The sequence below is a fragment of the Nuphar pumila genome, chromosome 13 (genome assembly GCF_984573655.1).
Source record: "Nuphar pumila chromosome 13, dmNupPumi1.hap1.1, whole genome shotgun sequence".
Taxonomy (NCBI): Eukaryota; Viridiplantae; Streptophyta; class Magnoliopsida; order Nymphaeales; family Nymphaeaceae; genus Nuphar; species Nuphar pumila.
Window position 1 is genome coordinate 70645584 of NC_143261.1, and position 15936 is coordinate 70661519.

Consider the following 15936-nt stretch of genomic DNA (forward strand, 5'->3'; position numbering starts at 1 on the left):
TGTCTAATGTTCTTTTCTCTTGTGCTTTCTTTATTTGTTTTGGCTTTTGTTCTTGTTCAGTTCATGGGTTCAACATTTTGTTGAACTTCATGAGTGGTAATGTTGAATTACTTTCGTCTCTCTCTCTCTCTCTCTCTCTCTCTCTCTCTTGGTAGAAAAGAGGGCAAGGAACACTAAAGGGTCGTGCTATCCTTGCTACTCTTGGTAGAAAAGCCAGCAAATGAAGAACAGTTCAGCTTCCAGCATGATAAAAAGAACCAAGACGTACTTTGTGAACATGCAAAACCAAAAGCAAAATAATATTGGTTTTTTCAATTCAGGCCAGATACCCAGAGAAGGAGCAAGCACAGTTGCATAAAGCTGCATTGGTTGGAGCTCAGATAACTAGATATTACTTGTAGACAACCATATTTTGAAATACGAAGAGGGGGGTTGATCTTTTGTTGGAATGGTTTTGTATAAGCACTCATACCTAAGATCGTCAGGCTTGAACACTCAGCAGCTTGACCTGCATTACCAGTAGGATTATTACCTGCAACCAGGTGATAAATCATGACTGTCCAACTCTGAATATCAGACCACGTCATGGACAGCTTTTGTAGGAGACATGAGAACCAGAAACAGTAATCACCTTTCAGGGTACCATAGGCACCATGGTCAGGCAGTATTAAACATTAGGCCACTAGCGATCATGGAACTTGAAAACTGAGAGCAAGCTGTTTGCTGGTTATGACTTTTCTGGAAATGACATAGAACAAGATTTCAAAATAAATAAAATTTTTTCGCTTGTTCTCACCTTCAAGATTAAAGCCGGGTAGCCACCCAAGGATGTAACATCCAACAAGTGCAATCACTCAACCATGTTGACTTGGTTCCAGAATCACATTACCTAGGTGGGCTGCTGGTCATCCGTAGCTACTCAAACAAGGGTGTATAAAAAGAAAAAGCCCACTGAAACTCTTAGCTAGAGAAATGTTCTTGAAGTAGAAGCAGCAGCAGGAGCAAACAGCAAAACACCACCACCACCACCAACAACAACAACAACAACAAAACCAATGGGGGATCTGCTTGTCTGGTAGGAGCAGCTAGTGCATGTCACCTTGTGTTGGGACGTTGCAGGTTCAAAACCCAATGGTATTGTTGTATAACTGACAGGGGTCTGCCTAACCCCAGCTTGCCTTTCAAAAAAAACAACAAATATTAAATAACATAGATTGCTGTTATTATAATTGTTATTAACTGCTATCACTATTCCTAATAAATGCTGACAAGGAAGAAATAGTTTGGAAGGCATGGCATTCCAGAAGGAACAAATGGTTTGCAGAGCTTAATACAGGGCATTTGTGTGCATACAGGAAAATCACCGAAATGTGAGTTCAAAATGGGAAGTTTTCATCATGAAATATCTTAAAGGCATTTCTGATGGTACCCTAAAAATCTGACAAGATGATTCTATTTAGCACTCGATTGCTTCTTGCTATGAACAAAGCTTAAGATGCAGCTTCATAAGATCATACCCAAATTCAATAAGAATGAGAAAATGAAAATTTTCCAACCATCTAGAAAAGAATTATCACCTACAAAAAATTATTAGTATTCTTGCTAGTGCAAGTCCTTAGCCCATTGTTAGACAGTAAAAAGTAAGAGCAGAGAATGACCAGAAGCAATCACAAGGAGAAATCAGCCACAATAACTTCAGATAAGTTTTAGTAATGAATACTGAAACTGCATAGAAAAGTTAAATTTTAGATCAGCGCAGCAGTTAGCAATTATCCGTTCAAGCAGGATAGCATAGGTAGATTAATAACTGCTAGATACAAGGAAATTTTCACCGACTTGAATGCACTTAGACAAGGTTGTAGTGCATCAACCTATGTCAAGGTTCATTGACAGCATTTTCATCAGCTTAACACCTGACTTCGGGAAAATAATGGAATCCGTGCACATGTTAATGACTACAAAGACTTCAGGTATATGCAAGTCTTCAAAAATCTTTTAACAGAAAGGAATAACATGAGGATGTGCTCTTGAACAAAAGAATAAACATAAACCCCAAGCAGAATTTTGCAAAAACCTTCCTTACAGCAATATCATTTTTTCCTAAGGTCAATGCCAGCTTCTTTAGCCACAGCATCTAAACCTTTCTTCTCAATGGTCTTCAATGCTTTGGTGGACAGCCTCAATTTCAAGTACCTCTTTCCTGCTTCCCACCAAACTTTCTTGTACTGTAAATTTACAAACTGCAACTTCTTTGTCTTATGATTTGAGAAGGAGACCTTATTGGCACGGTTTGCCTTTTTCCCTGTAAATGGGCATACACGACCTGAAAGGAGAAGGTAAATAAAAAAAAAAAACTACAGATTAGCTTTGCCATTTCAAGAGCCCAAAGTGATGAATAAATCATTTCTCAACTAGAACATAAATCAAAGGAAATAGCAGTGTCTATGTTTCACTTCCATTAGATAAATTATATATTTTTAAACCCATCTCCACCATTAGTTTCATAAATTGAACTGAAACTGACATAAGAAATGTGAACGATCAACAATCACATGCTCATGGAATTGGAATAAAAGGCTTCTCTTTATCATTGATTTAAAATCAATGAAGATGCTTTAAACCATGAAGAACTTTCCATGTTTAGGATAAAGCACGAACAAAAAATAGGCTTGGCATGATTCTTATGATTCCACCGCAAAATGCACATCCAAGATTGCAAAATGATTATCATAATATGAGCCAAAAGATTTTAATAAAGGTCCAGAAATGGAAACTTGAATTAATCTAATTTTGAGGCATCACAAGCCAAGCAAATTGGCTGACCAAGGCCCTGTGCAACTAGAGCAATTCAAGCAAGGATGAACACACAACCATTCAATTGCTTAAGTTCCCTCTAAAACTAATGTAACTTCTAAACGGTTTACTAAGCAGCAGGCACTGCTTTCCTTTCTCTCACAATAATTATCACTAACTACAACCCAGTATATAATAAAATTCTCTACTTACCAAAGTAATACAAGTACATACTCTCACAAATGCAAGTGTAAAGGACAAAACCTGAGAGGAGTTGTACGTGACAAAGGACTGAGCTATATGTGCTAAATGAATCTTTCATAAAGACAATGATATAATCAAATAAATAAGACTATAGACTTAATGGATATTCATGGATCTACTCCCTTGGAAGAGAATAGAGGCATGATAACCTTATAAACAAAACATTTTGACCATATAATAAATGAGTGCATACTATGCTGCATGAATATATGCTATAATGCAGTGTAACAAGGAAGTGCAGAAGACAAGAAAAATTAACTCAATTTCAAAATATGAAAAAAAGCTGCTTGGGAGATGGACTGAATAATTCCTAATAGTCTAGTCCCAAGAACAGTGGAAGATTATGTTTGGCCATCAAAGGAAACATGGCCAATGTCGAGAGGCCCAATATTTTTATCAGTAAAATCATGGCCACTGGAAATGAAAAGTAGCTTAGAGAGCTTGCTCTCAAAGTGTGATTCTAGCCACTTGGTTTAACTGGGAGAGAAGGATCACATATAAAACCAAGGAGAAATCATATCCCAAGATATGGACATCACACGGCAAGTGAATCAAGATCTTTATCAAGTAAGAGGAGCAAGGAGAAATCATTGCCCTATTTAAGTGACTTTTAAGGACAAATGAAAATCAAGCTCTCCTCTGTGAATTTTTGAAAAGGTAAAAGCAATATTGTTAAAAACACGCTTCAAAGCGCAAAAAGTGTGTCTCTCCTCAAGGCGAGGGTCTTTTTGTCTTGAAACTCAAGCCCAAGGCACAACTATGGTCGAGGCGTGCGCCTCATACGCATTGAGGTGCACACCTCGTGATTAGGTGCGCCTCACGGTGAGGCGCATGCCTCATTTTGGCATGGTCAAAGCCCTCATTTTACCCAAAATCCATTTAAAAAAGAAAAAACTAAAAACAAAAGGGGTCCTGATGTTAGGGCACTCCCCTTTCGTCTCCTCTCTTCCCTCCTCTTCACTGTCAAAGAAGAAGAAGAAGAGATGAGCAACTGAGCGTGCTCTCTCTCTCTCTATGTCTCTCTCGTCTCTCACTCTCCCTCTCTATGTCTCTCTCGCTCTCCCCTCTCTTTCTCTCTCGTCTCTCACTCTCCCCTCTTTTTCTCTCTCATCTCTCTTTCTCGCTCTCCCTCTCTCTATGCCTCTCCCTCTCGTTGTCTCTCTCGCTCTCTCCTCCTTCATTCTACTTTTTTTTGTTTGTCATTCTTTTTTTTATGTTAGTCATTCCTTTTTTTTGTTAGCCATTCTTTTTTTTTTTGGTTTCTGCCAACACAAGGAGCGTTGTTCTTATTATCTGTACTCTTCTGTTTGGATAAGATTGCAGTTTTTTTGTCCCTACATACACATTAAATGAAGGCAGTAATTCATGAAGACGAGTTTCCTAATCATGAGCAACATATTAGTAATAGCATGTTAAAGTGATTTTTATATTTATACCCTAGTCGGCAATAATATTAAAATTTGAAAAAGAATACAAATAATAATGAAGAAAAGAAATAATAGATTTTATTGATTGTTAGAGATTTTGTTACTTAATTTTTTATTGAATGCTCATATTTTATTTCTTAGATACTTACATAGATCAAGTTGTTGCATTAATGTTACTTTTACATCTTAATCTCATATTTTTTGGTATTTATTTGAGATTTTCTCTTTCTTATTAGTTGTTACTTCATCAATAAAGCATTTCTTTTATTTATTTATATTTTTAGATATTTCTAAAGTTTATTTTAAGTTTTTAAAAAAATTTGAGGCTTACTTTTTATGCCTCACTTCAGTTTTTGGTGGAGCGCCTCACTATGCCTCAACACTTTTCACAACATTGGGTAAAAGTAAAGATATTATTTCCAAAGAAATCATAGTTTTATACGTAATTCACTTAAGAAAAAGCCTCAATGCTTTTTTCTTACTGTAAGAGGAATGTATGACATCACAAGTTCACATGCATGTGATTCAAATACTTTCTGCAAATGTTAATTTAGATGTTGCTAGTTATTAGTTCTCGTCGTGCAAATGGATTATTTGTTCTTGCAAAAGTTTAAGATTAACAGTTTGCTCATCTAATTGTACAGTTCAAAGAGCACAGAATGGATTTGTAAATTCAATGTTCACGAAGGTGCAATTTTTTCTATTATTATAGATGTTTTGTGTAGAGTAATCAAGATCACTTTCCTAATATTGAAAAATAATGATTTTAGTAGACATGACAGTCTTACAGTACTCCAACTTCTGAGTCCTTAAAATCCGCGAGATGCTAGCAAAAGGATCCTTCAAATCTTATAGAAAAAGTTCACAATCTTTTCCATTCCTTTCTTTAGCAAATGAAAAAACTACAGTTCAGAGAAGCGATCTCGATCTTGTTTATCCAATTATGAACAGTAACCAAGCACGCTACCAATACCAAAACAGAATTAACCAGACTTGGACATTAAAATGAAAAAGCTTCCTAGAAAAATTTTCTCTCTTTTGCCTTCAAGTAACAATGGTAACATTATCATGGGCGTTGACCAAGATCAATTTCTTGAATTAGCAATTGATGGCTAGATGAAATTCTCCATCAGACAACACAGTTTTCATTTTATGTCCAACCAAAAAATCAAACTGAAACATCAGATTTGGTGAAGAAACCCTTATCCGTCCAAAAGTCAAGAGACTGTTTGGACATATATGCTTATTCAGCAAAATGGTAAAAGCGAGGAAATTGCATTATGCACCACACTCTAATATCCCAGCCTATCCCATTTTCCTGTACAAGCGGGTGCACCAGAACGCCCACTAAAGGAATACTCGAAGAAGTCAAGAAAAAGTACCAAGCCCATCGAAAAGCAAACAAGCAAAACGCAAAATCAGAAGACGGTTCATAAAGAGAACGACCAACCAAAGAACATTTAACATGATTCTGCTCCGACCATCTGATAAGTTCCACTAATTTATACCACCAACTGTTGTTCGGACGCCCACACTTCTCCAGAAACCTGAGATAAGTTAGCAACTTTATCTCGCTTTTCTGGATAAATAGACGCACCAAAACAATCCAAACAATAAACAATGCAAACAAAAAAAAAGCCATCACAAAAGATAAGCAAAAAAAAACACTGACAACATAACAAATGTAGGGCTAGAACCAATAACCAGAATTCATGAGAGAGAGAGAGAGAGAGTTACGAGCAACGATTGGTGAACGAGCAGAAGAGTCAGAAAGAGGGGAAATCGCGTTACAGTGAGCGACTGAAGAGGAAATTTTGAGGCCCCTGAATTGGGAGCTCAGAGACCCCAACTCCGAGCGCTTTGAAACAGGAACCGAACAATGTGCAGAAGAAGGTTTGGGGTTGTTAGTGAGGAGGAAGAGCGAGGAAGGTGAGAGCAGAGCTGGTGCAGCCATGGCTAAAGGATAGCGTTGGCTCCCGTTTGGCTCGTTCTACTTCGTACCCAAAAGCAAGAAAATGGTAGTTCTCAGGGAACGAGTGGGGTGGGTCATTACCTCAACCGTTGGTTCCTTTGAATCGAGGATCCAATTTTGTCAGACGGCTGTACTTGCACTCTGGTGAGAGTTATGGGTGTCAATGGGTCGGTTTTAATCAGGACCCGACCCGTACTAAACCTTATAAGGTCAAGTTTGGTAATGGCCCGATTAAAAACCGGGTCGGATCCAAAAGGTTCGATTAGTACATGGAGCCGGGTATGGTTTGTGAAAATTTCTGAGTAAGAAATGTGCTTTTCAATATAAAAATATTATTTTATCAGGTATGTATCGGGTTTGGTTCATGTAATCCGTGTGTAAGACGTGGTTATGGCTTTTCTTATAGTGGACCGGGGCTCCGAACCCGGTACTGCATCTCAAAGTTAGATCCCAATTTGAACTTACTGGGTCCGAATCAGATCGGACCCTTTGACAGCCCTAACGTGAGTGGAATGAGCAATGGATGTGGTGATAAGGCTTATCATCATTCACTGGTGATAAGGCATAGCCCTGTTCATCATAGCAGTCAATGAGGCCCATTGACCTATTTGGACGAATTCTACGATGGCATGTGGTTGGGCATGCGTGGATTAGGGTTGACCGAAATTGAATAATTTGAATGGGTCTGGATCTAGGTAGAGATCCAAAATACAAGTTTCATGGGTTTGGATTTAGATAGAAATCCAAATTGAATCTCAATATAGAGAGATCAATTTGGGATCCAAATATGGTAAAATGGTACCAACTTGTAGGAAACCTAAAGGTCCATTGTCTTCGGTTCACTTGATAAATGGAAAAATGGGCAAGCTTTGGAAATCATTTTTGGGAAAAACATATTTTTTTATATAAAAACATTGGATCTTATGTTTGATTCTCAAGGTTTTGTAGTCCACGCTACATCTTACATGTGTCTAGTGGCAATGTTTTAATCTCTAAGAGTCACCTAAGAATTTCTGAGCAAATCTCAAGATACACACGAGGTACGTACCTCCAACAAAGCACTAAACTATGCCTCACCTAGTAGAGTTCTTTATTATGCTCTGTATTATTATCCTATACACATTATTCTTTCAATTTTCATATCTTTAAGTTAGTACCTTATACAATTAACAATGTATGTCCACTAACCACTTTTAACACAGAATCACATGTCATATATTTAAGGATAATGACCCACTATAGAGTCTATTTATTAAGTCACAACACCTACAATGCCCCTCCCAAGGCATAAGCAGGACATTCCAGAAACTCTAAAACTCTACACACATTTTTCAAGATCATATATCAATCTTTTACATGCAGCAATATCATGATTATCTCTATACAAAACACATTTATAATTTAAATCGTGTCATAAAGTAAGAAACATGCAGCATGTATCATCTCATTTAAGCACCATACAAAATATCAAGGTTATTGATTCTTAAGCATGCTAAACAATTATTCTATTAAAAATAAAATAAAATTAACATACTTAAAACTCATGGAATCATATCAAAAGATGCCTAAACAAACTAGCATGTATTTTATTTAAGTAAGAAAAATTTGCAAATGTTCACCTACCTGGAATACTTAAATTTTAATTTTAAGGAATTGCCTTAGTCTTCTCGCAAGTTTTGATCTGAAATAGACAAATATCCTATATAATCATTTAAAGTCTCGTCTTTATAAAAATTATGAAAATATCCTTAGACTTTAATGTCAAACTTTGACTTTATTCTTTCAGAGTTTATCATCATATCCCCTACTAATGGATCCTACTCGAAGAGAAGAATCCAACAATCCACAAATTACTTGAATCCGATCTCAAGGTACCAAGTTATACCTTGTTTACTAATCGGCATACCAAGGGCAAAATAGTCTTTTTATACCCCTAGGTTCCTATAAATTTTCTGTTTTGTTTTATCTTTATACCCCACCTAATTTGCATCCATTACAGTTCAAAGGATATTTCGATTAAATTCTGGATCCAGATCTACTCTTATTCTAAAGCGGATCATTAAAGTTTCAACTATAACTTAGACTAGATCTTGAATCTGATACGCCCGATCCAAACATTTTCGTGATGTTTTGGCACAAGTATGGTATCAATGCTGGAAAAGACTTAGATTTGGACTAAATCCAACTAGTTTTAGATCTACTTTAGGTACACACAATCCGATTTGAGATTTGATCCAAACCCATATTTGAGTCATATTGAAAAAATTGAGGTCTTCGCCATCTCGATTTTCACTCCGCTCTATATACCTATCCAATTTCACTTACGTATATATATATATATATATATATATATATATATATATATATATATATATATATATATATATATATACATTTTCTAAAAACCCGACCGACTTGGTCTAGATCGAGTCGATCTAGCCCAATCATGGGCCCGACTCGGTCTAGACCAAGTCGGTCTACCAACAACAGAACCAACTCAGTTTGAACCACGTCGGTCCGCTGAAAACAGAACTGACTCAGTCTGTTTAGATCAAGTCGATCTGCTTAAACTATGGGACCAGCTCGGACTAAACAAGGACTTACTTGGCCGGCGATGGCGTCCCTCGCTGCCGCTGCGCCTCCTCCTCTCTTCCCCTCTTTCTCTGAATCTCACTCTCTCTCAAGGTGTGCCTTCTGCCTAAAAAGATAGGGAAAGGAAGAGGGGACCCATGGCTTTTATAGTCATGGGTGGGGTAACTTTTATCCCCTCACACCTCTATTTCCTTAATTGGGGGAGATGTTTCCCCCCTCCCTCTCCCCACTTTCCATTTTGTGGGAGAGGGGTAATGCTCCCCTCTTCTCATAACCGCCCCAAGCGGGCGACGTCATTGTTGTTTCTCTGCCACCAACAATGTTGCCGCCAGTCAAACCAAGGCGGGTGGCCATCGTAGAGAGGAAGGTGGGGCAGAGCGCCACCATCGCCCCAGGAAAAGGTCCCAAGGGCGGGGAGTTTTTTTTTTTGCTAAAAGAGGCCCAAAACTTATAATGTTTATGCTATTATGAATCCAATAAAGATCCAAAGTCCATTTAAAATATCTAAAATCCATTATTGGATTATCTGAGATCAAATATTAAAGATTCAATATCAGACAATGTAAGAATTTATAGATGCCAATTGGGTCTGATATTATTCAATATCCGACCCAGAACCAAATTAAATTCTAATATAAAAATTCACACACAAATAAGAATTTAGACCACATTTAAATCAAAAATTCATTTTTACTTATAGAAGACTTATGAAAAATTCATAGGTATTACAACTCTGCTATGCTTTCGTCAAGCAGTGACAAACATATAGTTGTCAAGGAGCCTGCCCTAGGCACTTGAGCCTCTAAGGTACCCCCTGTGGCTCCTCATTCTCTCAATTGATCTAGTTTTGGGGCAACAAGCATGGCAAGGGAGGAGCCAGCCCCTCTAGGTCTTACCATTTGGTTTGGTAGGTTGGGTCTCCCTCTAACCCGGGTCACTCCCTCAAGCCTGAATCCTCCCGAGGGTATCCCTTCAGTTCTTATTCAAAACGGCGCCAAGCCGCAGGTGTTGTTTGAGGACCCAATGGGCAGAGTCCATGAGGGTTGTGTGTACCCCCCATAGTCTAGGCACCACTCCGTCGGGTTTAGGGGCAAACCCAGTTTTCATTGGGTTTTTTTAGCAACCCCTTGGTGATGTTAGCGGTTAGCATGGAGTTGAACGTGGTTGCATTTGCACACTCACGATAGTTGTCAAAGGGCCGTTCAGTGGGGGCCCTAGCTAATGGTGTTTCATCATCCACAACCTCAAACAAAAGATGATTCAACGCATCCTGGTGTTTCTCATTATGTTGTTTCTACAATAACTAGTGGTTTTTCTGGTGGCAGTTCTGCTACTTCTCGCTTTTGAGACCAGGTGGTAGGCTGGATTTTGTTTTATCTAAACCTTCCTAGGCAATCAATGATTGATGGAAAATATATTATTTTTATTTCTCAACTTCTCGCTTTTGAGACCAGGTGGTAGGTTGGATTTTGTCTTATCTAAACCTTCCTAGGCAATCAATGATTGATGGAAAATACATTATTTTTATTTCTTAATCATTTTGTGATGAAATATAGAGATCTTTCGGCCATTGTCTGGTTTGCAAGTGGGATACCAAAGCAAAGGAACAAGAATTTTATGTTTGTGAGATCTATAAGCGATGAAAGCTTCATGTTTACCCAATATTTTTTGCGCTTTTGGACAATGAGTTTCGGGTGCATTTTTCATCTGAAGCTGATTTGACGTCGGTTCTTAGGAGAGGACCGTGGATGGTTTCTGGTCACACTCTACCAGTGGCGGAGCCAGAAGTTTTTCCTTAGGTGGGCAGACTTTGGGTCTCGGGGACAATGCTATGGTCTTGAAAGACGATCCATTTATTTGGACTAGTTGCAGAGCAAAAAAAAATCGCTGGAGGAACAACCGTTCGTGGAGAGATAAAACTTAAATAAGCCTTTGAATTAAAATACAATTGTTACAAACACAAACAACTAAATTTATGAACATAATAAGATAAAACCTTAAATTATACTTTTAAACTAAAATAAAGATTGTTCACTTAAGAAATACAAACAACTAAATTCATGAAAATTTTCAATTGACATTTTCTATTTTTCATATTTTGAAAACAATTCATAATTGCATCATCACTGATGGTATCAAATGTCTCCTTCTCTATGTAAGTAACCAAAGCATCATCGATTCATTCATCTCTCATTCTATTACGTAGACGACTTTTGATATTGTTCATAGTTGAAAATGCTCTTTCAACACTTGTTGTTGCAACTGGCAAAGTTAATGCCAACTTAATCAATAGATACATATAAGAAAATACAATGTGCTTTTGAGTTGCTATCATCATCTCTGCTAGCTCTGCTAAAGATTTTAAACTTGAAAAATAATCACTGTTTCGCATGTCTGCAATATATATATATATCCAATTGTTTTTCAAGTCTAATTATGTTCACTGTAGAAAAGTCCTTGGGGTAAAGCTGAGCAAGACGAATCAACTTATCTTTATCAAAAGCAGAAAAAGAATTCTTCGGACTCAAGCATGCCATTAAAAGGAGGAGCTCTGTATTTGCTTCAGTGAAACGATCATTCAACTCTTGAAGTTGTAAATTAATAATAGCATAAACACATCAATACGATAATGATGCAATGTGGTGATCTTTTCAACCTTACGTCTTGGTCGTCCTTGAGGTGTATGTGAGTCCCCTAGACCAGAAATCAGAATATCAAATCTCTTACAAAACATGAACACTTTGTTTATAAGAGAGTCTCATCCATTGTCTCTCAGACCTTGAAGGCATTGTTTTGATATAGTGACTAAACGCATAGCCTTCACGATGTCTTGATCTTTTCGCTGAAGTGCTTGTGAAAGATCATCAGTTATTCCCAAAACTTTACACATCAAATGTAAGCAAAAAACAAATTCAAAATCTTGCAACTGATGATATAAAATAATTGCATCTGAGCTTTTTCCTGAATATGTATCTTCTGCAATGAAATCTAACACTTGAATAACAGAAGAATACATACTGAGTAAATTAACCAAAGCATCGTAATGAGAACCCCACCGAGTATCACCAGGTCGTTTGGAACTTATTTCTTGATTTAATCCTCGTCATGTTTCAAGTTCACCCAATGCAAGTGCTTCAACAATTCGCATAAATTCTGCTTCTCGAATAAGCACAGATCTCTTGCATGAAGTGGCAATCAGAAGCAAAGCCCCAACCGATAATCGAGGGACAGAGGGCAAAGCCCCCTGTCGTGAAGGGCTTGCAGAGGCAAAGGGGGTGAATCCCCCCACCGGAAAAACACAAGTTGGGAAAGTCAAGCGATCCAGATGATGTATGAACTACCATTTTCATTCAATGATCTGACAAGATAAATCTTATACATCTTCCTACTCAGATAGCACAACCAAGCAGAAAGCATTCACACTGGCCAACCTAATCCCCAAGCAAAACATTGACACCACAAATAGTACCTAGCAGAAGTCTCATAGAATTGTAGTCCTATACTTTATGAGCATAGAAACTACACCAGAAGTGTGAACTATAAAAGGGTCCAGTTGATCTACAAAAGCCAAAAGAACTGATTCATTGTGGATTTTGCATCCAAAATAATAGACCATCTAAGTAGATGGCCAAGAACCAGAATGGAAAGAGAGGTCAAGTGGTAACAATAAATTCATGATAAAACACATGGGGAAAGAAATCATAAACAACAACAAATAAATGAAAAGATATGCTTTATTGTCTGATCTGCAAGTATATATAACTAAAGCAAAGCATTAGAGCGAAGAATCAACATGCAAAGGAAACAACCATTCTACGTACCCATATTCAGATGCCCTTAACATCCTATAATAATGAAAACAAAAAATCTGTTTTAATTGATTAACTAGAAGACAAGCATGCATTCTGAACAAATCGGCTAGGCATAAAACTTCAAAAGATGTATTACATGTAAAAGCAAAGATACTGAAATATATCTCAGCTTACCAAAATCAAGCAAACTCAAAAGTCAGAGATAATTAAGCTCTTGATAAAAGTCAAATTTGTGATGAATTTTAAACCATGACAAAATATGTTCTCATTTGATGCGGGAAATGTTTCAGATTTTTTAGTATAAAGAAATATTTTGGCAGATAGACTCTGTTTTACATTAGCAGGGTTTTTCCCCTTTTTGCTTCCACAGGTGAGGGTCAGCTACCTCGGTCAGTGACCGATAGCCATGATCAGCTGTCGATTTTCTGATTACCTGCTGATGCTCGCCGAGGAGTTGAGGCCCTGAGGGGCTTCGATCACAACGGTCTCTCCGGCGCCGCCGACATCCCTGTTTCATCGCCGACATCACAGGCTCACAGCCATCACCAGACCACCGAGTTGGCCGGAATCCTGAAACCATCGTTGGATGAGTTTCTTTCAAAGGGATTCCGACCATGGATCGTCATCGGGGAGCCAACAATGGTTTTTATCGCCGGGCGTCGCCGTTTTCACCGGAAATAACGGCTTCTCTGTGAGGTCAAGGGGGTTTTAACTTTTAAGCTTTGGCCGGCCATCCAGCTGTCATCGCCAGAAAGTACAGGGGATCAGATGTTCGCCGAAGTCCACTGGGCGTCGTGCTGGCAGTCGTCGCCGACAGGTCTTTCGGTCGGCGACATGGGTCGTCTGACGCTTTGCGGTTTCTGAGAAACCGAAGGCTTCGGTTTCTCAGAAACCGCAAACATGGTTATCGTGTTTTCAAAAACAGGGTTATCGTGTCTGTCTGCCGATCGACTAGAAAAGCAAGACAGAGGGGAGGTTACCTGCGACAGTGCGACGGTCGGCGGCTACGCCAGCTAGCGATGGTCGTCGGCGAACGAGGAGGAAGGTCTGACTGCTACACCGGTGCCTCACATCGTCAGAGCTTGGGGGGCACCGCGGGTTCACCGAAGGGAGGCCGGCGACAGTCACCAGTGGATGCAGAGGACAGGGGAGGAGAGCCGGCGAATGGGGTTGCCGGTGACGGAACGCCGAAACAGAAGGTTAGAGCCCATAGGAAAGAGAAAAAGTGGCGAGGGTTTTACCCCTCGCCCCTTTCGACAGGCTCTAGACGCATCGAGAGCCCGAGTCCCAACTCGACTCGGTTTCATGAGACAGAGTCGACTCGGTTTCCCGAGTCACGAGTCGACTCAGTTTCGAATTCTAGGGTGGGCGACCGCCCACCCATGCCCACCCGTGGCTCCACCACTACACTCTACATATTAAAACTTGAGACATATGTGTCATGCCCAAATTTCAGGGTTTAAGGTCTATTTTGGTATGAATTAGAGTGCATGGTCTTCCATTTGCTTATTTGTGCAATGATGCCTTCTACTTGATAGCAGATGCTTGGAGGGAAAACTGATTGTTATTGATGATAGAACCTCTACCCAAACTCGCTTGCACTGTGCTAGAATCCTCGTAGAACTTCAATCCCATTCGGAGATTCCTTATTCGATCCCCATTGTCTTAGATAGGTTATATAAGGAAGATCTTCATATTATAGCTGAATTGGGCATACATATTTGTGAGGTGTGTAAGGTAAGATCACATGCCACTATAAATTATTAGCAGACGAATCCAGCATCCAATGCGCTACTCCCCCAGGCGTCCAAATGAGGATGCTAGCACTTCTCACTCTAGAAAACATGTCACTTCTGCTGTTTAGATTGTCGGTTGTCGTATTTTGAAGAAAGAAGTTTATACTTGCCTCTCTGCTCAATACATCGAAAGCCCTTCTCCTTCCTTTATGCCTGTGCATCACACCACGAAAGATACCATTGATGAGATTTTTTTTGGTAATCTTTTTTACTCTGACCCTTCTTCTCCTCCGGGCTATCCTAAGAAGCAAGAGGTTTAGATAGTGGCTAAGGTGTGCAACAAGGATCCTTTGCGTGATCTTGCTTCATTACCTTTGAACATGGCTTTCAGACCATTGATTACAGGAGATCATCATACACATGCCCAAGCTAGGTGTATGGTTGTTTCTCCTATGCCTCCTATCAAGTTAGTGCTCAAGAGTGCTATAAAGGTGCACTGGCCTAAAAGGACTAAAATTGAGATGCTAAATGAACTCCAAGTAATTTTCTTGGGGGGTTGAGTAGGACCACAAGATATATATGAGTTACTAAAAAAGAAAAAACAAAAAGTTAGAAACACACCACTCCCATGAGAGCGCAAGCCAGAAATGTGATGAGACTGATCAGGAAAATTTGCTGTGATCTCCCTCCAAGAATTGAAATAGATATCTCTATCGTAGGAAGAATAGATGCTCTTGTAGAGGCTATAAGGCCTCATGTGCAAATCGCCCCTCGACCTACCCTCAGAATAGTACTGCATAGAAGAATGACGGGTTCCTCAGGCTATGCAGCTCCGCTGTGCTCTCCGCTCTCCTCTATCACGTCTCTCTCTCAGGAAAGGAAAATCCCTCATCTGGTGCAGTGGTGAAACATTAACATTGTCAGTCATTCATCACTACCCATACTTCTTTGCATTGAAGCACTATGGGTTTTCCTGAGAACATAAGAAAAATCAAAATTGAGGTGGATTTTCTCCCACCAACGATCAAAACCAGTAGTGGTACCCCAACTCGCAGAAGTTTGCAAAGTTGCCAGAGCAATGTTTCCAAGAAAAGCTTACTGAATCAAAGAATGTGATCCAATCATACGAATCAAGATCCACTTCTTCTAAGCTTATCCTCAAAGACTGTTAATCATGGTCCCCTGAATCTGCAAGAATTGACACAGACACCGAGTAGAGTGATATGATATCATATTTTAGGCTTTTTGATGAAGAAAACTGATACTATTTTAGTCTTTTAAAAATCAATCAACAGTTATATAGCTTTAGTTTGAGCTTGAGCAACTAAAAAAACTCAAAC

General features: G+C 38.9%; 1 protein-coding gene across 1 annotated transcript; it reads right to left on the minus strand.

The window, feature by feature from the left end:
- Nucleotides 1-1765: 1765 nt before the first annotated feature.
- PRPL28 (Ribosomal L28 family) lies at nucleotides 1766-6534 on the minus strand. The gene is made up of 2 exons (XM_089985020.1): nucleotides 6222-6534; nucleotides 1766-2323 (listed from the first exon to the last, which is right to left on the minus strand). The coding sequence occupies exons 1-2, from the start codon at nucleotides 6436-6438 to the stop codon at nucleotides 2091-2093; spliced, it is 450 nt and encodes a 149-aa protein (XP_089841146.1). The 5' UTR covers nucleotides 6439-6534; the 3' UTR covers nucleotides 1766-2090.
- Nucleotides 6535-15936: the final 9402 nt, after the last annotated feature.